The sequence below is a fragment of the Cervus elaphus genome, chromosome 7 (assembly GCF_910594005.1).
Source record: "Cervus elaphus chromosome 7, mCerEla1.1, whole genome shotgun sequence".
Taxonomy (NCBI): Eukaryota; Metazoa; Chordata; class Mammalia; order Artiodactyla; family Cervidae; genus Cervus; species Cervus elaphus.
Genome location: NC_057821.1, coordinates 39,828,473 through 39,852,812, shown reverse-complemented (window position 1 = coordinate 39,852,812; position 24,340 = coordinate 39,828,473). Strand labels below are relative to the sequence as shown.

Here is a 24,340-nt window from a genome sequence, read left to right as displayed (position 1 = left end):
ACCAGGGATGGAACCTCTTTCCCCCGGCAGTGGAAATGTGGAATCTTAACCACTGGACCACCAGGGAAGTTCTCAGTTCAATCTCTCAGTCGTGTCTAACTCTTTGTGACCCCATGCACTGCAGACCCCGTGGCTTCCCTGTCCATCAGCAGCTCTTGGAGCTTGCTCAAACTCATGGCCATCGAGTTGGTGATGCCATCCAATCATCTCATCCTCTGTCGTCTCCTTCTCCTGCCTTCAATCTTTTCCAGCTTCAGGGTCTTTTCCAATGAGCTGGTTCTTTGCATCAGGTGGCCAAAGTATTGGAGCTTCAGCTTCAGCATCAGTCCTTCCAATGAATTTTCAGGGTTGATTTCCTTTAGGATTGACTGGTTGGATCTCCTTGCAGTCCAAGAGACTCTCAAGAGTCTTCTCCAACACCATAGTTCAAAAGCATCAATTTTTCAGTACTCAGCCTTCTTTATGGTCCAACTCTCACACCCATACATGACCACTGGAAAAACCATAGACTAGACTTTGACTAGACTGACCTTTGTCGGCAAAGTAACGTCTCTGCTTTTTAACATGTTGTCTAGGTTGATCATAGCTTTTCTTCCAACATATGCTTTTTAAATGGATGAATTAATGAACACTTAAAAGGATGCTACATACAGGCAGCAAACCCCAATGTTATACCTTTCCTTTGATGGTTCTCTAGTATTTATAGCATTGTTAGGAAAATAGCATTTATCTAGGAATCATGCTAATCAGTTGCTTATCTCTAAAGTCCATATTGAAAGGTTTCTCAAGTACCTTATAGAGTATAATCCTTGTCACATATACACACATGATGATTAATAAAAGAAATTCCCTGAGTCTAACTCTGAGTTTCCTATAAAGAATCTTTCCTCCTCCGTGGTGAAGTCTCCATGGATTTCCTCTGTACTTTCCTCCAATACTCCTCCCTTAGAGGGTCCAGGAATAGCATGACCATCTCTTCCTGCTTCCACCTAGGAGCCCCAAAGGGGGCAAAGGGTTTGAAGAATGGGTCTTGTGGTCGTGGCTGACTCCTGTGCAAAGTACCAGGTGGAAGAGGAGGGGAAATGGAGGCCCAGCTCAGGCGCTGAGAGCAGAAAGGGGGTGCAGGGCGACAGGCCGTGGAGTCTGGGGATGGAGTCAGCGCGCAGGCAGGCGGGCTGCTGGTTTTGCAAGCAGGGGAAGGCACACCACATACATGCAGTTGAGAAGGAATCCCAGAACAAGTCCAAGGACACAGTCATATCGCAGAGTGTACCTGACAACGACCAGAGAGGCAGGCAGAGAGCAAGTGTCATAGACTAGAAGCATCTTGGTCCAGGAGGAAAGATGCAGCCTTTGAACCGAGAAGGAGCAAAGACAGAAGCCCCCTTAGCTTGGGCTTGTGCGCTCACAGGAGCAAAAACTTGCTACCATTGCCAACCTGAACCGCTCCTGGGTTGGTGAGTTTTGAGTTTCGGGCCAGCCTCAGGGTACCTCCATGACAGGCAGGCCTCTGTCACCTGCGTGATTCCTTGGACCCGACCTGGGCTCTGGTGGCGTCTCCAGCTCTGCTTTCCCCCAAGGGCACCTTGACTTCCAGCACTCACCCACTTATCTAATTTCATAAACTCGTCCCCCACTACCCGCTTGGCTCCAGCGGTGAGGGATTGGTGGCGAGGGGTGAGTGGTAGAGACTTAAGGAGCTGGAGCTGTATGGTTGGAAATGAGAATCTGGACATGTCTACGCTTCTCAAATTTTCACACACACACACCATTAAATAATTTTCATAATACACACCAGCCTACTAAAATGAGCTAAACAAGCTAAATCGTTTAGGTATTAGGTAGTGCAGTAAGAGAGGAATGTCTGATTTAACAAAACATGACTGTTAGTGAAAACTGAAAAGTTTTGAGTCTAAACTGTCATAATGAACAGACATGAACCCAGCCCTAAGTACACCTCACTTCTCAAGACTTTATCATTTAAATAAGATTAAATTAAGAGAAACAAAAAACTGCCAAACACAGGAAAAAAACTTCTAAATATAATTTATTTTTACAGTTTGGGAAAAATATTTTGTTCCATATAGAGTGGTCAATTTCATTAGTTAAAAAATTTTTTTCTTCATTCTGTAGCATATAAAATTATATAAGAAGAAAAATGTGAAAAGGAATGCTAGGATTTAGTACAATTTGAGGGTTTATAGTAAAAATAAATCTTTTATTATAATGTCTTAGATGGCTAGCTTTTACTTTGAACCCTATTAAAAGTGTTACATCGCCTCAATGCTTCTAAATTTCATAAAGATACCATTTTTTCTATTATATTTAAGTTATATACATTGCATTTCTTTTTTCTTTTTTAATTATATAAGTAATACATGCTGATTGTAAAAAATTCTTACAATCTGTAAGACACACAAGTATGATCTTTTATTCTCAGCCATACGCTCCTTTCCAAAATATGTGCTTTTTCTAAAAAGTTATAAGCAATTTTTAGCAAAGATCTGCGATATGATTTGTGAACGATTTTTTCCCCAAAAGTCATCCATTTTCATGCTTTAGCACAATTTTCAATTGCTCAAAAACATTTTGATATTATTTGCTTCTATTTAGGCCTCATTTACTTTTCTGTAAGTAGATATAACCTTTCAATAATCTGGTCGATTCCCCAACTTTTATGTCGTTCTTCAAAAACATCAACCTCTTCTAGACATTGAATATTGCATACTGAACCTGAAACAAAAAGCAAGTGGCAAGTTAAAATTTTATGATGAATACAATCAATTCTTCAAAAACATATCAAGTGATTTTAAAAACAGTGTGTACTGAAGATTTTTCCTTTCTTTTTAATGAAAATGGGAAAATACTGAGAGTACATTTTCTGAACTCTGAATGGTTATTATCATTTTTAACTCCTAAGAGTTAAAATAAATATACCATCTCTCTAGAAGAATTGAGGTGTCTTTAACATAAATCTACCATTTAACTAAAAAGGCATATTACAGAAATGGGTCCCTTTTTGGGGAGATTAAAATAGTCTCCAATAAAATGGCCTTGGACTTTTAAGTACTTGAGATATTAATAGTTTGCTAACAGCTGAAAACAGTTGACTTTACTTAATAAGTTATAGCACACATCCAATTGCTTCTCGGCCTTTTGGCTAAGATCAAGTGTAGTATAGCACACATCCATAACTTACCAAACAATTTTTTAACTTCACCATCTGTAACATAAAATGGTGGACCTAAGTGAAAGAGAAAATGGTGAAGAGTAAGTTCTATAGATCTAATTCTAAAGAGAAACAAACCTTCAGGGCCCACTTCTCAGCTTACTCCCAGTGACCGAGGGATATTCATTCCACATACAACTTGATTATCCAAACAGGTGAGGATGGGACACGTTTTCTGCTGCTTATTTTGCACATCTTATACCAAAGGCCAGCTTACGACTGGTAATGGCAGATGTGCACCTCCAGCTTACATGAGATACTGAGTCAGCCATAGGACTTGGGAACAGGGACGTGAGCGTGGAGTTCGTGAACAGATTCCCCTGGGACTTCCTGCTTCCTGAGTAAAGATTTTTGACCATGCACTGACCCTCATTCTACATACTCTGCCCATTTTGCTGCAGGCACTTTAAAGGAAAACAGCTTCGGCCCTGTTCTAGAAGGTATTCTGAGCCTCCACCCCAGACAGAGCCTTCTTCCCACAGGCCCTTCCTTAGGCCTATTGCTCAGGAAGGGAGTTTAACACATTATTGACTGGGGGGTTTTTTGATGAAACTAACACCTGTGGCTGGGAATTTGTTATATAAGTGAATTTTGAAATGTCTCAGTCAATAATATTCTGGTGGCAGAGTGGTAAAGAACCTGCCTGCCAATGCAGGAGACATGAACGACACAGGTTCCATCCCTGGGTCAGGAAGATCCCCTGGAGAAGGAAATAAAAACCTGCTCCAGTATTCTTGCCTGGTAGATCCCATGGACAGAGGAACCAGGTGGGCTATAGTCCATGGGGTTGCAAAGAACCAGACACGACTGAGCACACACACACAACACACAAACGTGAGATGTATTAACATCTCTCTGGTCAGTAAGTTGCTAAATCACATTTGCGGGGCTGACATCTGTCTCCCTCAGTTTTTATTTCCACTTGACTGTTCCCAGACTTAATTACGGACACTAGGTCTCGTCTTTTAATGAGTTTTTAAGATCTGACTTCTTCAAACAGAAAAAAAAAAAGAAAACTTAACATTAATATGTATAAAACAAGGCACTTTTTAAAAAGCTCCATCAAAAATCAAAAAGGGAATGTTTATGAATTGAAAGTCTATGCACTTGGTTTTCACATCTTCCTGAAAAGCCATGACTTAAAAGGTCAAGTGTTAATGTTCAAACACATTTAAATGAATCCAGAAGAAAACATCCCTTTTACACATTCATAAAATATATAGTTATTTTTAACATGTGCTACAGTCCATGGGGTCACAGAGAGTTGGACACAATTTAGTGACTGAACAAGAACATTTTTAACATGCAATAAATTGTAAAATTCCAGCAATTAAAAAGCAGCAACAGTTTAGAGATTTTCCTGCCCACCTCCTACCTTCCCACATGCACCTCTCACCCCATCTTCCTATGAGAATGTATTTGTGTGTATTTGTTGGCATAAGTCCAACGCATCCCATCCCCCCATCACAGCTGACACAGGCTTCATGTATATAAGCAGGATGCCTCCCATGAGATAAAGTAGGAGAAAATAATCCTATCCCCGTCAGAAATCAGGAAACAAGGCAACCAGAAAAAGAATAGAAAGGAAACTTTACCTGCATGTTTAGTTGGATCATAAGAAAAAACAGACAAGAGGTACTGAAATCCAGGTCTCCTTAGGGACAACATTACCTCTGAGTAGCTGAAAAGAATACAGAAAGGCATATGTTACATTTCTTTACAAAGTCAAGGCCTGCGGAGGACCAGAGGCAGGGAGGGAAGCCCAGTTTTCCTTTCATCTGTTACTGAGTTTAATTCTCCAAAAAATCATGTGAAGTCAGAGTCTTACTCTAAACAGCCAGAAATGGGCTCAGCAAATGATGTTAGATTACCCCCTAAGCCGGGAGATAGAGAAGATGGGAGTCAAAAGGAGCTCTTGGGACTTCCCTGGTGGTCAGGTGGTTAAGACTCTGCACTTCTAAAGCAGGGGTCATGGGATCAATCCCTGATAGGGGAACTAAGATCCAAATGCTTCAGAGAACAGACCAAAAAAAGAAAAGGAAGCTGGGTTCAGGAAGGAGCCTCTCAGACCAGAAGACATCAAATAAAGTGGAGGAGAGGCTCCTCCCAGCGTGATGTGGACCCCGGAGGCCAGTCAGCTTTGAACACATATGTCCCGAAGCACTGCCAGTTCTGGGCATCTGTGGGAAGAAAAGATGCCTGGGCTTCAGTCATCCCAAGACTGAGTCAGTAGGTTTGCTGTGGGGCCAGGGATGCTGCAGTCTAACAAATATTCTGGGTGACGGGGTGCTTGCCAGGGGCTCAGATAAAGAGGCACAGAACAACCCCTTTCCTCTCTTTAGCTGGAGAGAAGACTCATAAATGGGCTTCCCAGGTGACGCTATTGGTAAAGAAGCCATCTCCCAGCGCAGGAGACATAATAGATGCAGGTTCGATCCCTGGGCCAGGAAGAGCCTCCGGAGGAGGGCATGGCAACCCACTCCAGTCTTCTTGCCTGGACAATCCCATGGGCAGAGGAGCTCGGTGGGCTACAGTCCATAGAGTCACAAAGAGTCAGATACAACTGAAGTGACTTAGCACGCCCTCACGCGAGACTGATAAACAGGTCAAAATTCAAGGGACATCAAAGTTCTGCAAGTATGGCATGACCCCTGAGTGCTACTGCAACTGTCCTTTGGATTTGGAGCAGGTGTCCTGGGCGGCAGGCAATACCACTTCCCAGCCGTGTCTGATGGGTTCAGAGTGGGGACCAGATGCTAACAGGGCCCACCAGCAGACCAACCAGGAGACAGAATGATGAATTTGACCCATCAGATGATTCCACTGGGAAACTGAGTTAAGAGATCCAAAGGGGAGTTGCTCATAGATGGACCCAGAGATTGTCATACTGAGTGAAGTCAGTTAGACAGAGAAGGATAAATAGCCTATGACATCCCTTATATACAGAATCTAAAAATAAATCATACAAATGAATTTATTTATAAAACAGAGACAGACTCGCACTCTTAAGAGAATAAATTCACGGTTACCTAGGGCAGAGGGGAAGGATGGAGGAAGGGATAGTTAGGGAGTTTGGCATGGACATGGATGCACTGCTGGATTTAAAATGGATGGCCAACAAGGTCCTACCGAATAGCACAGGGAACTCTGGTCAATGTTATGTGGCAGCCTGGATGGGAGCAGAGTTTGGGGAAGAATGGATATATGTATATGGATGGCCGAGTCCCGTTGCTGTTCATCTGAAACCATCATAACATTGTTAATGGGCTATACTCCAACATCAAATGTTGTTTGCTATTATTAGTGGATAAGTCGTGTCTGACTCTTTGCGACCCCATGGACTGCAGCCCATCAGGTTCCTCTGTCCATGGAATTCTCCAGGTAAGAATACTGGAATGGGTTGGCTATTCCCTTCGCCAGGGGCTCTTCCTGACCCAGGGACTCAACCTGTGTCTCCTGCGTTGGAAGGTGGATTCTTTACCACTGAGCCACCAGGGAAGCCCCTAGTATAAAATAAAAAGTTGAAAAGAAAAGAAAAAAAAAAAGAGGGGTTGATGGTTCGCTGTGGTCTTTGAACTAAACACTGGAGTTGCTGTGCTGGGCAGTGGCTGGAGCTGAGAAGGCTAAGGGCTGTGAGTGAGATACGTGTGGACAGGGGTGTGTCAGTGGAGGAAGCCAAGTGCCGAGGCAGGACAGAGCAGATGCACACAGGAGGTGAGTGGCCGCGAGAGACAGACAGACAGAGGTCAAGAGGCTGCAGAGCTCTGGGTGAGGAGCTTTGGCACTTGGAGTCCAGGTTCCCATCGGGTCCAGATGTGTTGCCAGCCCTGCCTGGAGCCCTGGGAGAAATCAGGGAGGCTGTCCAGGGTGGGGATTGGGAGAATGGGCTCCACAAAGTCCCCAAGCTCAAAGTCCAATCCCTCCCTCTACTGGCTGTGTGTAAGCTTGACAAAGTCTTTACCCCTTTGTGCCTCAGTTTCCCCATCTGTTAAATGAGGATAAGACTAGCAATGAACACAGAGGTGGCTGTGAGGATTCAGTGAGCTCACACATAGAAAGCGCTTAGAACACTGCCCGGTATGTAGTAAGCCCTTGAGTCAGTGACTTCTTCCTTCAGCCTCCACGACATAAACTCCTCTAAAACGCGAGCTGGTCTGAGCTGGTCGCTCTTCCTTGCATGTGAAAGAACCAGCCCTAAGCAAACTTCTGAGCAGAAACCTTCGCTTCTTAACTTTCCAATGATCATTTTTAGGAAGAAAGAACTTGCTGTCCCCATGAAGTGATGAGTCAGATAGATTCTGCAGGGTGTCCTGGGGCTCACCAGCATCCTTCTTCTCGGAATGCAGACTTTCTCTCTCAACTCGTTTCCAAAAATTCAGAAAAACGAGAGATATGATTGATGTCAGACAAAAGGCCTAAGAGTCACAGCAGAAAACACAGCAGTTCTTGCCAACATGTAATCTCAGCAGAAGACACCCGGTACTGAGGGCAGGACTGGGATAAAGCACTAAGTACCCTAAATGTAAGATAAAGTCGTGGATCTGTCCAGTGGCTCAAAATAAACAGTTATTCTGGAAACAAAGGCCAAGTGTTCTCAGGAGTTCCTGGGGCTGTGACCACAGACACACTCACACACACACAGGTGGCTGAAAGGGGAGAAAAGAGAAGAAGGGCACCAGGAATACAGAGTCTGTGGCCAAACTAGACCTAGATTCTCTAAGAGCTCCGGAGGAGCCTCATGACTCTTCCTTACCATGAATTAAAGGGTTCAGGGGCCACTTGGAAGGCCTTCATTTCTAGGACAGAGGAGGCAATAGTGGCTGCTGGGAAACAGTGTATTTCCCTGGCTTTGAGTCTAATTTGTTCTCAATTATTGACTCAACACATATTTATTAAGCTTTTACCATGCGTTAGGAGAAGGAAAAGGCCACCCACTCCAGTATTCTTGAAGCCTGGAGAATCCCATGGACAAAGGAGCCTGGTAGGCTACAGTCCATGGGGTCGCAAAGAGTCGGACACGACTGAGCACCTGCACTTTCACTTACTACGCATTAACATTTTATATCTATTTGGGGTTGGCCAAAAAGTTTGTTTGGGTTTTTCCATAGCAGCTTTTGGAAAAGAACAGAACCGGAAATACAGAAATGACGAGGGCCAATACCATTGTGCACTTGTTCAGTGATTTCCCCAATATCGTGTGTTTTTAGACACAGTAGGAACTTAACGCGTATTTGCTGAATACTGGAACGGAAGTTTCCAGTAACAGGAGAACTGAAGCGATTGCTGAAGGAGGGAGTAGAGGAGGGAGGCAGGAACAGTCCCACTAAGGATGGTCCTTCAGGGAAGGAAGACTTCCAAGCATGTGAGGTAGGGAAGAGCCCCAGAGAAGAAAGAAGAGAGGAGCAGTGTCAGAAAGAAAAGGGAAAAATACATATTAAGAGGATGTGGCATGGTCTAATTAAAAAAAGATGAGGTGTGGCAACAAGCGGAATTCGTCAAATAATTCACTTTTAAAATCTGAGATTTCTTTTCACTGATGTATAGTCCTAACCCTTTTTGCCATGTGCTATGAGTCTGCCTCCATAAAACTAAATAATTCAATATTTATGTGCCACACCCACATACGTCTGTGAATGACATCTGGGTTGGAAAGTGCACAGGAAGGATCACATTTTACTCAGTACGCCTTCTCATAGTTTAATTTTCTAGTAAGAGCAGGTGCAGACGAATGGCCACTCAAAATATCCAGATCAAAAGCCCTAATACAGTAACAGCTAATATTTAAACTGTCATTTAGGGTCGACACGGCACTTTCTGCACGTGTCATTTCTTTCCATTCCCACAACAACCATAGGAGGGGGCTGAGGCATGGGTGTGGCTTTAACTATTTTTATTTATTTTATTTTATCTTATGGCTGCACTGCAAAGTGTGTGGGATCTTAGTTCCTACACCAGGGATCTCCTGCAGTGGAAGTGTGGAATCTTAATCCCTGGGCCAGCGGGGAAGTCCCTGAATCTCAATTCTGTCACGCACTTGCTTGCCACCCTGTGGACATGTAACTTTTAACCTCTCTGACCTTACTTTCCTCATCTGTAAAGTGGGAATAATGACAGCCTACTACCTCACAGGGCTACTTTGTGGATGAACTTGTTGATTGACATAAAGTATTTCAACGAAGTCTTGCACATGGCAAGAATCCAACAAATATTATTAGCTGGTAGGGTCAGTGGAAGTGATGAGGGCGGTATGAGTAGAAATATTACAGTTTTACAGAGGAGTAAACTGAGGCTTAGAGGAATTGAATGTTCTGACTAAGGTAACACAGCTTAGAAGTGACAGAGCCACAAGTCTTGCACCCGTGTCCCTGTGGCCAAATCCTATACTTTTCAGACCAAGATACTGTTGGATACAGGTCTTCTACTTCCAAATACAACAACCTATTCCAAACTAGGAGAAGTCTAGGAATCTTCTAGAAACCAGAAAAAGTATTAGATACTGAATTAAGACTGAAAAGGAGAGGGGGGGAAAACAACATAATTAAAGACACCAAATCACTAACCGTTTGCGATCACCTGGATTAACAGCGACTAAGGCTCCTCTATCCCAAATCCTGTCAAATTTGCCAATATTTGCTCTACCAGAAAGAAAAAGAAAAAAAAAATTCTGTAAGAATAACTGAATCTTTAACAAGACAGGGTTCCCCAGGGTATGTGCTGGAACCTCACCAGCGGTTAAGGAAGTGGGATCTCATAGATGCTTTCCCTCAGAATCTCTAGGGATGCGCTGACACGTGTGTGTGTCTGTGTGTGTGTGTGTGTGTGTGTGTGTGTGCGCGTGTGTGTAGCCGTCTATTTCCGCCTTGTTCTAGGCACTGGTGGCAGCAGCTTGGACTTGGGAGCACAAAGGAAGCACAAGAAACAGTTTGCAACAATTCTGCTCTCAGCCCCTGGAACAGGTATCAGGAACTCTCAGAAGAGATCTCCCCTCTGTCCATCTGAGACTGAAATGCACTTCCATTACAGACACAGGTGTGAAGTGGAAGACATTTCCTTCCCCTCCTTTTCCCTACCTTCCTAGGATCAAAATAATTTTTCCAGAGCTTAGAAGTTACCCAAGGACAAAGATATCACATGTGCAGACATGCAGGCTCCAGTAAAACCAGTTGCAGAACCAGACTCAAATGAACGTTTCATGGATGCTACTGCGAATTGGATGGAAGTGACAAAAAGATTCTTAACCTATCTCATCACTGTCCAGCAAACACTCCAATTTTTAAAAATGGAGAGGAAGACATCAGTCCTACCTGGGAAGATCAAAAAGGTTGCAGCAATACAGTGAAATGTTCCCTGAAGAACTCTGCAATGAAAAAGTAAAAAAAAAAAAAATATCTACTTTATTAGGAGTTACCTGAATGGTCAGAGGAAAAAAAAAAAGAAAAAGAGGGGACAAAAACAGAGCATTGGTAGTAGGGAGAGAATATGTAATTAAACATAAAGGACATACTTTCATGGCAAATCATCTTTACACATCATTTTTTAGATGCTTATTTTTTAAATTGCAAAATAAATATGGACCATATCATAAAGAATTTACATAATAAATAAAAAACCTGCCTGCCACCATCTGAACAGTGATTTTCAATCATTTCGGTGACTTCCTCTCCAGTTTTTCCCTCTCACTTTCTGCACCTTGCAACTTTCACAAATATTTAACTGAAAATAATTTTTAATGGTACTTAAAAAAATTAAAAACCAGTATGGGATTCTTTGGGATCAACTCAAAAAGGAAAATCAGAGACTGGTTAACCCTGAAGATCAGTTAGCACTCACTCACTTCTGGAACTTGTTAAATTTTAGCAAGGTTTCGTTTAGCAGAATCTTGACATTTTAACTCCCTAAAGACCAGCACATAGATCGCTCAGTCACCAGGCAGACATTTTATTTTATTTTATTTTATTTTATTTTTCAGGCAGACTTTTTAAAACTGCAGTTCTGTTGACTCCCCCGTTTGTCTCTTTCTTTCACTGGCCGATGAGCATTTATTTCCCAAGCGTCTAGTGGACAGGGCTAGCCCGGGGTTCTAGATGCTGCAGTGAATCTGATGCAGGCTCTGACCCCGGTGAGGACGGCCTGGTGAAGCAGGGAGGCGTGGGAACAGAGAGCACGGCGGTAGAGGATGGGCTGTGCTGTTCTGGTTGTGTGCCCAGAACTGTGGGAACAGAACAGAGCGGGACCTCACTTCACTGCCCTCGCTCGGGAAAGGAGGAACAAAAGGCAGCGGCGGAGGAACCGGCGAGATGCATCTGACACCGCGGGGGCGGTGGGCGGCCAGGAGCCCGGGGCTGGGGGAGGGGCAGAGTAGGCGAGTCCTAAAGCACCTGAAAATACTGGATTTTATTCTGAAATGAGGTGCCAACAGAGGCTACGATGAGAGGAGAGCAGGTCTTTGCAGACCCGTCTAGAAACACAGGGAGGAGGGGTCTAGAGGCCAGGAGAACAGCCCATGAATGTCAACTCCGGCTGCAGATGGGACTCGCTGGGGAGGTTTACACAGACCTGATGCCAGGCCCCACCTTGAGAGGTTATGATTTAATTAGCCTGAGCACTGGGAATCTTAAAAGATCCACAGACAATTTCAAAGGTGCCAGCAGGGCTGAGAACCATGACCCTCAGGAGGACTAGCCTCTCCGGACCGAGGCAACTGGGATTCTTAGGTGATCTAAGAATGAACTGGGAAGAAGCTGTAAAATAAAGTACTCTCAAGCTTCCTACTGACCTGAGCGATTAATTTCAAACTTTAGAAGCGAGTACTTTGCGAGAGACTGAATGTACAAACTGTTGGTGGCCAGACTGCATGTACCAACAACTCACGTCTGATAAGAGAACTCGGACCCCTAGCCTCTGCAGCAAGCAGCCCAGGAAGTCAGACCACAGCCCTGCAGGATTGTGGTCAATTGACCGCCATCCTCCCTAATTTACACCACCACCTCTCACCCCCCTTCTCTTCCAACTCAAACATGCTTCCCAAAGCAGTCACTGGGGTGCTGTTAGCCGACAGCACCTGAAGCCTTCACATCTTTCACCAGGAAGCTTTCCCACCCCACTGCCAGGCTTTGAGCCTCTGCCAAATGCAATTGGCTGACTCCCTCTGAACAAACAGTCTCTACTTGTTCTCATTCGGGTGGATTCTGTTTATTTCCACATTATTACTCCAAGCCAGTGCAGCAGTTTCACTGGATCATTCTGGTCACCGGAAGAAGATGACTCTCAAATCTATCATTTCCAGCCCAGACGCTGCCCCATGCTTCGGAGACAGTTGCCAGTGCCCCCTTATCATACCGCACGTCTTCTCAACTGATCATCTCTAGAATAACGCTCATTTTCTCTGCTCTTTAACTTGTTTCTCCTTTATTCTCTGCCATCCAACCAGTCATGTGAGCTAGAAATGTAACCTCATCACCCTCTGGATTCCCACTCAGTTAATCACCAACGCCTTCCCAGTGTGACACCCTAAACATGGCTTTAAGCCATCTGTTCCTCTAAGCACCCCATCGCTCTCCTAGTGCAGCTCTTCAAGTTCTCTTTCCTGGACCACTGCTCACAACCTCCTATCTGGTCTCTCTGCCAGGGGGCTACCACCCTTCAAACTCACTTCCCTTGAGGCTACCAGGGTGAAAGTGAAAGTGAAGTCGCTCAGTCTAGTCCGACTCTTTGCGGCCCCAGGGACTGCAGCCTACCAGGCTCCTCTGTCCATGGGATTTTCCCAGCAAGGGTACTAGAGTGGGTTGCCATTTCCTTCTCCAGGGGATCTTCCCCACCCAGGGATCGAACCCGGGTCTCCTGCATCGCAGGCAGATGCTTCACCATCTGAGCCACCGTGGCTGGTTGCAAAAGAAAACCTGGCTTAAAACCGCTGTGGTGCAGAATGAGGTACCAGCCTCACAGGGCGTCTGAGCCGGCTGACCTGACGCCCTGCCTGTCCCAGCCCTAACTGTCATCACACTTCAGGAAGCTCCCCAGAGGCTGCGTTAGGAAACTTCCCCCTCGGTTTGCTTAATACCCCAAGTCATTTCATCGAGCTCCCGTATGACAAACAGTCTCCTCCTCTTCTCTTTCCTCCTAAGCTAAGCAATTCTTTAGGGCAGGGACTGTGTTTTTCATCTCTTCAGTGTTTTATGCAGGGTGTGGCACAAGACAGGTTCTCAGAAACATTTGTTGATAAATTAAAAAGCCAACAAATGCAAACCAAAAACAGCTATGGTTTATCTTTTTCTGCTCCTTATGCTATGTAAAGTCCCAGTGAATCTGATGATTAAGAGGGGTCAGCTGACATGTATAGTGTCTTCACTTACTCATGCTGAGGAAAACCTTTTTGGGGGGTATGGAAATAACATTTGCCAAAACTGAAACACACCTTGAATATTTTGGCTCCAGGAATTTCCATAATTTGTTGTTCTGAGTAAGAAAGATTCTGCTCCATAAAAAATTCCCGTATCCCAAGTTCGCTGATTTCCACGCCTACTACACTGTGTCCTCGGTCTGCAAACCTGCAGAAAATCACATAATTACACTTAAAGTTTTCTTTCGAGTACAATGCTAAATAAAAGGGTATATACCAATGAGCATATATTTTCCTCAATTTTAAGAGATTTGCATGAATTTAGACTCACAGGGTTTCACAGAACACATAGATGCACAGAAAGCAGACTTATATATTTTCTATATATTCTATATAATTTATATATTCGCAAACTCTATGCTATGTGGAGTTCTGAGAAAAGGGTTTATAGGACCTTGGGGCAAATTTAAAAGCTTGGAAAATTATACCTTAAAATGTTGATTTACTACCAATGGACTGGATTGGAAGAGTTTTTGATTTAATAGCATCCTATGAATTTGATATGCTTTTCAATTTCTTGAAATCAGCTCTGTCCAAATCGGGTGGAGAGGGAGGTGGGAGGGGGGATCAGGATGGGGAATACATGTAAATCCATGGCTGATTCATGTCAATGTATGACAAAAACCACTGCAATATTGTAAAGTAATTAGCCTCCAACTAAAAAAAATAAATGAAAAAAAAAAAAAAGCAGGTTGAAAATTATGTAGGTAAAAAAAATAAAAATAAAAATAAAATAAAAATGAAACTTTCAGTGATGAGAGAAGTCTCTCTACCTGTGTTGTTCAATCCAGCAGCCACTAACCACATAGCCTAGGGCCCTTGAGACACGGCTTGTATGATTCAGTTTAAACAGCCACGTGGGGCTGGTAGATATAGTACTGGAGTACACCGCTCTAGAACATTAGCATCCATTTCTGTAATAGTGTTAAAATTTACACTTATTTACACTAAACTCTATCCAGAAATTTATTTCATTACCATATGCAAATAGCTAGTATTTTCCTGATTAGCATTATGGTTACAGAATTCAGTCTGGGATCTTAGACTTAAGAGAAAACAACACTCGTGGCACAAATACCCAGGTACAGTATTGATTTTTATGCCACATTAAATAAACACCTAAGTCATTTATGTTATAATGCAATACATGCCTTCTTAAAAATCACTGCACCATGCAAAATCATGCAACAAAATCATGAAGTTTATGGGGATGGGAGTTGGGGTACACATTAAAAAAACTTTACTGTCCCAGTGGAATATTATTCAGTCATAAATAATTGAACTCTTGCCATTTATGATAACATGGATGGGCTCTGAGGGTACTATGCTAAGTTAGATGAATCAGTGAAAAACAGCATATAATCTCGCTTACATGTGGAATCTAACAAAAACAAAAACAAGCTGATAGACACAGAGGCCAGACTGATAGTTGCCAGAGCCTAGGCATGAGTGATGGGTGAAATGGGTGAAGGAAGTCAAAAAGTACAAATTTTTACATGTGGAAAAATGAAGCATAGCCTACTGTAGACTTGTGCAGACTGGATTATACTGTAATACATTGCCCTAAGAAAACCCAAAATCTAAGAAAATGTCCTAAACACTCTATGTTAATGTTTTTGAGTTTCAGCTAACAGATTATTCACATTGGATATCTGTATAGACCTTTAAAACACAAATTTATTATGTAAGTGAAAACTCTGCTAATATAACAACTTTTATACAATAATAGTCATGTCCAACTCTCGGCAGCCCCACGGACTGTAGCCCACCAGGCTCCTCTGTCCATGGAACATTCCAGGCAACCTGAAGCAGGTTGCCATTTCTTACTCCAGGGTTTCCTCCCCTCCCAGGGATCGAACCCTCCTCTTTTATGTCTCCTGCATTGGCAGGCAGATTCTTTACCACTGAGCCACCTAGAAAGCCCATACAATTACAGTAGCTTAGTTCTGGCATTCTTATTACAAATTACTTTAGACCCTAAAGTCTAAAGCAATCTTCAGCAATCACATTTAATCGGCTGTCTCCTTATACCGTTTTCTGATCTTGCCTCAAAGCTTCTGCTAGAACTAGGTTGTTATCCCTTACGACAATAAGACAATCTGTTCATAGAGTTAATGTTTTTCTTGCAGGTAGTTTCCAAAGTAATTCTCTTGTCTGATTCAGTGAGTTGGTTAGGATGTAATGCTCTCAATCTTGTGGCCACCTAGACTATTTAAGCCAGAGCAGCCACTCATAAAATCTCTCAGCTACAAGTTGCGGGAGCAGTGGCAGTCTGCAAAAATGTCACTGTCTCCACTCAGAAATCCACTCCCAATGCATACATATTCTGTGGTTTGGCCACCTATATTTACATAGGGAACAGAGCATTTTTAAGTTACTGTATTTTTCACTTACTAATCGTTTTCATATATTTTATTTTTCTTTCCTGCTTGATGATCAAAGTTCTCAGCGTTTATGCTTATAAATGAATAGTACGTCTTGGCACATAAGATAGTGTCTGTACATCAATCATTACAACAAATTCTGTATAGGAAACAATTGTCAGGTTTGTGACTTTAGGGTAACCTGTAGTGAGAGTGGCTTGTTAATTAAAGTGAATTCTTTTCACAGAGATATTACTCACAAGAAACACCTTCTTTTATCACTGGTTTTATTAGCAATGATTCATGGAAACAAAAACTCCTACGTGCTGGTTGAGGGAGGCGAGAGCTGAGTTGAACTGTGAACTATACACATTCTTGCCAAAAAGCTGTAATTCATTTTTCTGTCCACCTCTATTTAAAATATCTAAAATTAACTTAGCCACATTCCTAAAACACCTACAAAAACTAAACCATGCACAAAGGTGAAGGAGATTTAAGATGGAAGACTGGTTCCATCTTCCCCTTTTCCATCTCAATGGTTCTAAACTAATTCTTTTTCTTAACTCAATACAGAAAGACAAGTTCACCCCTCTTTTTCGGCAGTGTCTTAACTGTTTGAGAATATTACCTCTATGAACCCATCAGTAATAGTCTACTAAATATAGAATCTCTGTACATTTCCTGAGAAAGGAACTTTTTAAACTTGCATCCTATTAAATATTCACGCACAGTATTTATCATCAAGACAAGAAAGTATGTTTATGCTTATCTGCTCATACCATTTCATCTCAACTGCTTTTCCACAAAGGGGGAAAAATACCCTCAGGGCTTTCTCGCCTTTAAGAAAAGTATCCAAATACTTCTTTAATAGCCTGGGAAGAAAAAAAAAAATTGTTTTAATTAGTCCAAGGCACAGAGGAAAGGACTACAATCATATAATGCTAAGTACTTTTCATGCATTATCTCACATAATATTTCCCAACAACTTTTACTCAGTAGAGAACCTTGGTTATTAAAATCTCCAGTTTACATATGAAGAAAACAGGAAAATTAAGCAGCTCGCTCAGTCATGTCACTAGTGAGGGGTTAACCTGACCCAAGTCTGGGACTTTCCTGGTTAGTAATTAAAAACAAAATTTTATTTTTCGTTAGTTGATATGTTTTAAAAATGGATACCTATGTGATAGAGAAGGAATGACAACCCACTCCAGGATTCTCGCCTGGAGAATCCCAGGGACAGAGGAGCCTGGCTACACCGGCTACACGGTCCATGGGATCTCAAGAGTCGGACACGCTGAGCGACTAAACCACCACCACCTGTGTGTATGTTCTGGGGCCAGCTACAAGGCAGAGATAACTCATACAATGGTTCTGGAATGATATCCCAACTATTACCCGGTGTGCAAATGTAATAATAATAACAATGTCCTCTGGGCAGTCAGGGTGGCTGCCTGGACGAAGGAACATCTGTCATGACCACTTTACTCGGCAATGCGCCATTTATTGCTGCTGCTTCAAAGCTGACTTCTACGACTATTACATTGCTCAGCATTTAGCTCACATTAATTTCTCTCAACTTCTCTTCTTCCACCATGTAGACAGTACTTTAACATTTGAACATATGCTATTGGAAAGCAAAGTCACAACACCACTACTTTTCAATATAAACAGATAGCAGCATTAATATAGCTTGAGCATCTGGGAATGTATAAACACACATGACCAACAAATAGATGTTACAGGTGATTAAAGAAAGACATATTTCAAAAATTGAAGATACCATCAACTGTAGGTCGCACTGTGATTTATACTCCATGGGAAGAAATATCACTGCCAATAAAACCATGACATGCCACAGATGCATTCTGACTTCAGAGATGCTCAAATGTGAAAAACTAAACTTGTGCATCTTAAAAATCAGTCAAATAATGTGTACCTATATTACTATTTCTATTTCCAAAGTCAGTTTCTGATGGGGCATTTCTGTTATAGACCAACATTTAATATAAACAGAAGCATTTCTTACTGATGTCCTTGTTCTTGATGAAATCCAATTTTGTGATTCACCCACTTTTCTTGCCATTCTTCCAGAGTCAGCACTCGGTTTTTCTGAACCTCAGTGTTCGGGTACTCCTCACTGTCAAGCACCGCTCTTGTATCACCCATGGTTTTGTAGATGGCTCTGGCTGACAAACAAATGTCCCCAGTGTCTAAAAATGAAAAATGTCTGTAATGCTGTCATTTAAGGGCATTTCAATTCTATGATAAATGAAATAAAAACCCTAATATTTTTAGTGGTGTAGCATTTAACAAATATTTCAACATTCAAGGAAAAGTCACACAAAAATTACTTCTCAGTGAGTCTGATGGTAAAGGCATACCTCATAATCCATCATAGGAAGGATCTTTAAATAAATTGAATTACATCTTAGAGTAAAAGACTTTAACTTTTTAAAAAAGAGAGAGAGGATAAAAAAATAATAAACAGGCAGTATAACTTTTGTTAGCTGAGAATTTTTTCTAACATCTCATTCTTTTGCATTGGCAGGCGGATTCTTTACCACTGAGGCACTAGGGAAGTCCCTTTAACATCTCATTCTTTAATTTTTAAAATTTCTTTTGATGTTTACTTATTGTTTTTAACCAATGTTATATTGTACACAATTCAGAGTTCTACAGAGCTATGAAAGCAGCAGTCTCCATTTCTAACGAGAGGCAACCATCTTTAATTCTTTTAACTTGATATTGACATATAACTCAAAACACAACTCAAATACCATGCTTATTTTATATCTTAATTTTTTACTTCTAGGAAGCATCTAGAAAATATCAGCATTTAGCCCTCTTTCAACTTGCCAACACACACACACAGACACACACACCACCTTCTCATTTTTCCTATTGTATCCATACACACATAGCATATTTGTGATTAAATATTTCAAGTACACATTACAATGTCTAGAGAAATACTATTCTCAGCTAAACCATGTAGAATTCTATGATTACTTTTCCTGTTCTGTACAACTTTTCAATTCTATAGTTAATAACTGTCTGGCTTTTTCATTTATAAAATTTCTATGTATTTATTACTAATTCAACGCTAAGTTCTCCCAATCTCCTATCAGCACACTCTCAGTGTCCTCAGTTATCAGATATCCTATCAACGTCACCTTAGAGAAGAGCCTTCTAACGTGGATGCTCTCTTCTCCTGGTACACAACTGGCCTTTTGGGATCTTTCCTGATCATCATCCTGAAGCTTTCTTTTTTATCTTGTGCTGGATCCCCTGTTTCCTTAATTGGCTATCCCCCCCTTTTTTGTTATCACCCTCATATTGGTAAAGTATAACCTTCAGCAGCTTTTCTGAGAAAGGGTGTATGGAAGCAAAGGGTTTCTTCTGCAACTTTGCGTGTATGAAATATCTTCACACTATTCCCCATTCACTGGCAACCCACTCTGGTATTCTTGCCTAGAAAATCCCATGGACAGAGGGGCCTGGAGGACTACAATCCATGGGGTTGCCAAGAGTTGGACATGACTGAGCCACTGAGCATTCCCCATCCTTGATGTATAGTTTTGCTGGGTAAGAATTCTCAGGCAGAAAACATTTTCACTCACAATTCTGAAGAAATCATTCCCTTATCATCTAGCTTGCAGAGTTAATGCTTTAAATTCAAAGACATTCGGATTCGGATGCTTTTTCCATGTGGCCAATATTTTTCTCTCACAAAGCTTTTCTATGTCCCTTAGTTTGTGCAATTTCATAGTTCTACGCCTTACTCTGGATCCACTTTCATCTGTTTGGTGTAGTTCTTTTAATCCGGAAGCTCACATTCTTCAATTCTGGAACAAGTCTTGAATTATTCAGATGATTTTTATCCCCCTTTTTTTCTATTTCTCTTTCTCAGACCCCTTTTATGTGGTTGTAGAACCTCCCAAATGGCTCAAAGGGTAAAGACTCTGCCTACAGTGCAGGAAACAACAGGTTCGATCCCTGGATTGGGAAGATCCCCTGGAGAAGGAAATGACAGTACACTCCAGTATTCTTGCCTGGGAAATCCCATGGACAGAGGAGCCCGGTGGGCTACAGTCCATGAGGTCCCAAAAGAGTAAGATACAACTGAGTGACTAAACAACAATAACAATAGAATCTCCTGACCCAATACTGTAAACTGCTCATATTTTTTCTATTTTCCAGCTCCTCATCATTTTGCCCTATTTTTTGAGAGATCACCTTATTTTTATCTTTCTATTTAGTTTTTCTTTCCTGCTTTCAAGTCTTTACTTCTTAAGAGCTCCTTTTTGTTTCAGATGCTTTCTTTTCATTTTGTTTTATTCTCATTTTATGTACAGAATGGCTAAAATATTTTCTTTTATTTACCCGCATGGTTTGTTACTGAGTCACTTTTTCTGTTGCTTTTGTCTTCTGTCTTCCAAACTAGTGATTGTCCTTAAATGCCTAGCAATTGCTCAGTCACTCAGTCACGTCTGATTTTGTGACCCTATGGACTGTAGCCTGCCAGGCTTCTCTGTCCATTTAATTTTCCAGACAAGAATACTGGAGTGGGTTGCCGTTTCCTTCTCCAGGGGATCTTCTTGACCCAGGGATTGAGCTTGCATCTCCAGCTTGGCAGGTGGATTCTTTACCACTGAGCCACCAGAGAAGCCCCATTACCTACTCACATTTAAGAGTAAGTACCAAAAAGATGATTATAAGGTTAAGTTTGTGGATGGAGCTTACTGACTCTAAGCTTTACTGTAGAATGACGTGAGCAGTTATCATTTGGAAACTTAGATGTTATGATTTTTATTATTATTATTTTTTTTTGGATTCAAGACTTTCCATAAATGGACCTTCTAATTCCTGCTGAAAGCTTGAATCCTTGGGACCATGATTCTATACTCACATGAGAAAAGGATAAAAGCGGAAGAAGGTGCCAGCATTCATTTGCTTCTGTTCAGTTAATTTCCGTACTTCCAGTGTGGTACTCCCATCCCCAACTGTGAACTGTATCTTCTCAGTCCAAAGACTGTACCCTCTCCAGGGAATAAACCCCCAAACGTCTGCTGATGCCATGAGGAGCAGGAAGTTGGGGAAGGGATCAGGAACTTAGCTTTTCAGGAATCAGAATTTCAAACAATTGCCTTAATTTAGACCAGACCCTTCCATTTCCCATAGATACCTGGTGCTGCTAACCTCTGAGCCCTGGGGAATTCTACACTGCAAGTAGGATTGCTCATTGGCTTCCCCATTGCTGGTTTAGAATTTAGCTTTCTTCAGTCTGCAAAATCCTTCACCACTTGTCCATCTGCTTTCTTGATTTTGAAATTTTATTCTTCTCTTTTGTCCTTCCTTTACGCCTTTAAAAATCCTGTTGTTGTTTTGGTGGAGTTTCAGGAAGGAATAAAAGCAGATGCATGGATTCAGTATCCCACCTCTATCCCATAGGTCTGCATTTTCAAATAATTTTCTTAAACTTTTTTTTTGGAATGGGAAAATGCATACAAAGGTGTTGACCTAAAGGAAAACGCACAACCTGAGTTATGAGTTTCAATTTTATTTGGGGGCCTCACTGAGGATGATAGCCTCGGAGAGAGCCTTTTAGGGGCACAGCCTTTCAGAGCATAGCTCCGGGAAAATGCTTCAAATATGTATGTTCTGTATACCTAAGATCTTTTTTTTTAACCAGGAAAAATATGTAGCCTAGCATGTGTATGCATGCTAAGTTGCTTCAGTTGTGCCTGACTCTTTGTGACCCTAGGGACTGCAGCCCGCCAGGCTCCTCTGTCCATAGGGATTCTCCAGAATACTGGAGAGGGTTGCCATGCCCTCCTTCAGGGGATCTTCCCCACCCAGAAATTGAACCTGCATCTCCTGTGGCTCCTTTATACCGTTGAGCTACTAGGGAAGCCCGTAGTCTAGCATAAAAGATTACTGCTAATCACAAAGAACAGATATTTCAAGTCAATGATTTTAGTGATTTTTGTGTACAAAAAGTTGCAGGAATCTGGGACCACTGTAATTCTCCCTGAAACATGCTATCTAGGGGTCATTGATCCAAAACACATAATGCCTCACTCTTATTTTCCTTCCAGAAGTCCTGAAACACTTAGGGAATATCACTCTCTGCAGGGGGTTGCAATTTAACCCTTAGTATAACTGGATGATGAGCAATACTCTTTGTTCCTTTTTTTTTTTTCCTTTACAAAGAGAACTAAGGAAAAAAGACATGTGAACATAACTGCAAATCTACCTGAAGGTATGTGGATGGTCTGTCTCTTCAATATGAAATTTGTTACGTAAGGACAATACAACACAATAGTTCTAATATATCCTTTGAATCATTAGTGAAACTAATTTGGTTTGGATTACACTAGCAGGCTAATCTTAGTGGAGTTAATGATTCATCTATGAGAACAGCAAACATCACGGAAAAGAAGTTCTTCAAGAAAAAGTTCCCTTTATGACAAAATTGGGTTTCAGTGTGCTTAGGATTTAAAGGAGAAGGCACCTCCCTTGGAATTAAGAACACAAATCACTTTCCAGCAAACATTTGTTAACAAATGGCTTTTGAAAGGCCCTGACATGTCAGGAGGTGATGCTTGAGTCTTCTGAGAGGTGAGAGGAGTATCTGACTATATCGTGTACAGAAAAGCAAAAGAGAGTTGTAGTTTTCCCATTTCCATTTTCAGCCACAAATTTTGACACCTGAACTTGAGCCTGATTAAAACAGTTCTCTACTTAAAAAAGGGAGGCATTATTTTATCATGGAACTTCCATTTATCATGGAACTTATTGGGCTTCCCTCCTAGCTCGGTTGGTAAAGAATCTGACTGACACAAGCAATATTCTCTTTGAATCTGCCTGCAATGCAGGACATCAGGGTTCGATCCCTGGGTCGGGAAGATCCCTCGGAGAAGGAAATGGCAACCCACTTGAGTCTTCTTGCCTGGAGAATCCCATGGACAGAGGAGCCTGGCAGGCTCCAGTCTATGGGGTAGCAGGAGTCGGACATGGCTGAGCAACGCAGCCTGGAATAGTTCAGGTCCAACAGGACTGAGTGACTAACAACAACGTCTCCTCCCAGCTGGCGCTAGTGGTAAAGAGCCTGCCTACCAGTGCAGGAGACATAAGAGACCTGGGTTCAATCCCTGGGTCAGGAGGATCCCCTGGAGAAGAAAATGGTGATCCACTCCAGTATTCTTGCCCGGAGAATCCCATGGACAGAGGAGCCTGGTGAGCTACAGTCCATGGGGTTGCAAAGAGTCAGATAGGACTGAAACAACTTAACAGACACACCCCTCTCACACAGACTTGGTATCATGAATATAATTTAGTCATTTCTTAGCTGTTCTCATAGCTTCTCAACATGTACTTAACTTGTCCACGTCCCTTTCTGGAGAAAGAAAAAATTTCTTTCTATCAAGATAAAAGTGCAAAATTATAAGAATCAGGAAAGGCTAATTTCACAATCATTCTTACCCATACACAGAAATAGCAGATGTGCCCAAATCTCCTTGGGTGTTCTCCCAAGTCTAGTTTCCTCCTCACCTTTTCAATAAAACCACGTTTCTGCTTTAGATTTATTTTAAAATTTTAGCAAATTGAAAATTTAGTAAATTGAAATTAAATTTTCCTAAATTATCTAATAAAAATAAATGAAAAACATTTTTTTTCCTAAATTAAAATTAGTAAAATTCAGTAAATTTATTTTAAAATGTTGGTAAATTGTAGAATTTAAAAAACTGAAGTAAATTTAAAATTGAAGATTTTAAACTCAAGTGCACAAATTTTAAGAGTGTGGATCAGTGATTTCCTTTTACATATGCATACACCTATGCATGTAAGATGGAGCAAGACACAGGATATTTACAACACCCCATTTCCCCCACTTCCCCGCCCCCAGCGCATCACTCACTATTCTGGCAAGTATTTCTATTTTCTTAAAATCAACCGTACCCGACAGTGATTTGGAGGTCCCTTTAATCAGGGACTCAAAGGTCATTCATTACTCCTTCCCACCGGGCTCCCTGAGTCCATTTCAGGGCGCGGGTTGCCGGGAGGTGCGCGCACGGTGGGGTGCCCCGTTCCCGATTCCGATCACACACTCACACTCGCAAACGGCCCGCCGATCACCGTACCCTCCTCCGCGCCCAGCGGCCCCTACCTCGTGCGCTGTCCGCCCGCCGGCCGCTGACTCTGGCGCTGCCCAGGGGCCGCACGGGCTGTGGACCCGCACCCCCGGCTCAGCCCCGCCCCCGGGCCCGCCCCTCCCGCGGCGCACAGACCCCGCCCCCTCCCCAGGCGGCCTGGCTTTGCGCAGCGGCGGAAATGGCCAGGGCGGGG

The 24,340-nt window shown here is 42.2% G+C and overlaps 1 protein-coding gene and 1 pseudogene across 3 annotated transcripts; one reads left to right on the top strand and one right to left on the bottom strand.

Annotated features, from left to right (window-relative positions):
• Positions 1-2,029: 2,029 nt before the first annotated feature.
• On the bottom strand, positions 2,030-24,286 carry TPMT (thiopurine S-methyltransferase). 3 transcript variants are annotated; one of them, XM_043908445.1, is made up of 9 exons: positions 24,162-24,286; positions 18,018-18,218; positions 16,771-16,863; positions 13,644-13,776; positions 10,534-10,586; positions 9,790-9,864; positions 4,825-4,910; positions 3,200-3,244; positions 2,030-2,733 (listed from the first exon to the last, which is right to left on the bottom strand). In XM_043908445.1, the coding sequence occupies exons 2-9, from the start codon at positions 18,155-18,157 to the stop codon at positions 2,621-2,623; spliced, it is 738 nt and encodes a 245-aa protein (XP_043764380.1). In that variant the 5' UTR covers positions 18,158-18,218; positions 24,162-24,286; the 3' UTR covers positions 2,030-2,620. The 3 variants fall into 3 exon arrangements, with proteins under 3 accessions (XP_043764380.1, XP_043764381.1, XP_043764379.1); XM_043908446.1 differs by having other exon boundaries at positions 18,018-18,201; positions 24,162-24,276; XM_043908444.1 differs by lacking the exon at positions 24,162-24,286 and adding an exon at positions 23,954-24,014 and having other exon boundaries at positions 18,018-18,201.
• LOC122697928 lies at positions 3,141-3,225 on the top strand (annotated as a pseudogene).
• Positions 24,287-24,340: the final 54 nt, after the last annotated feature.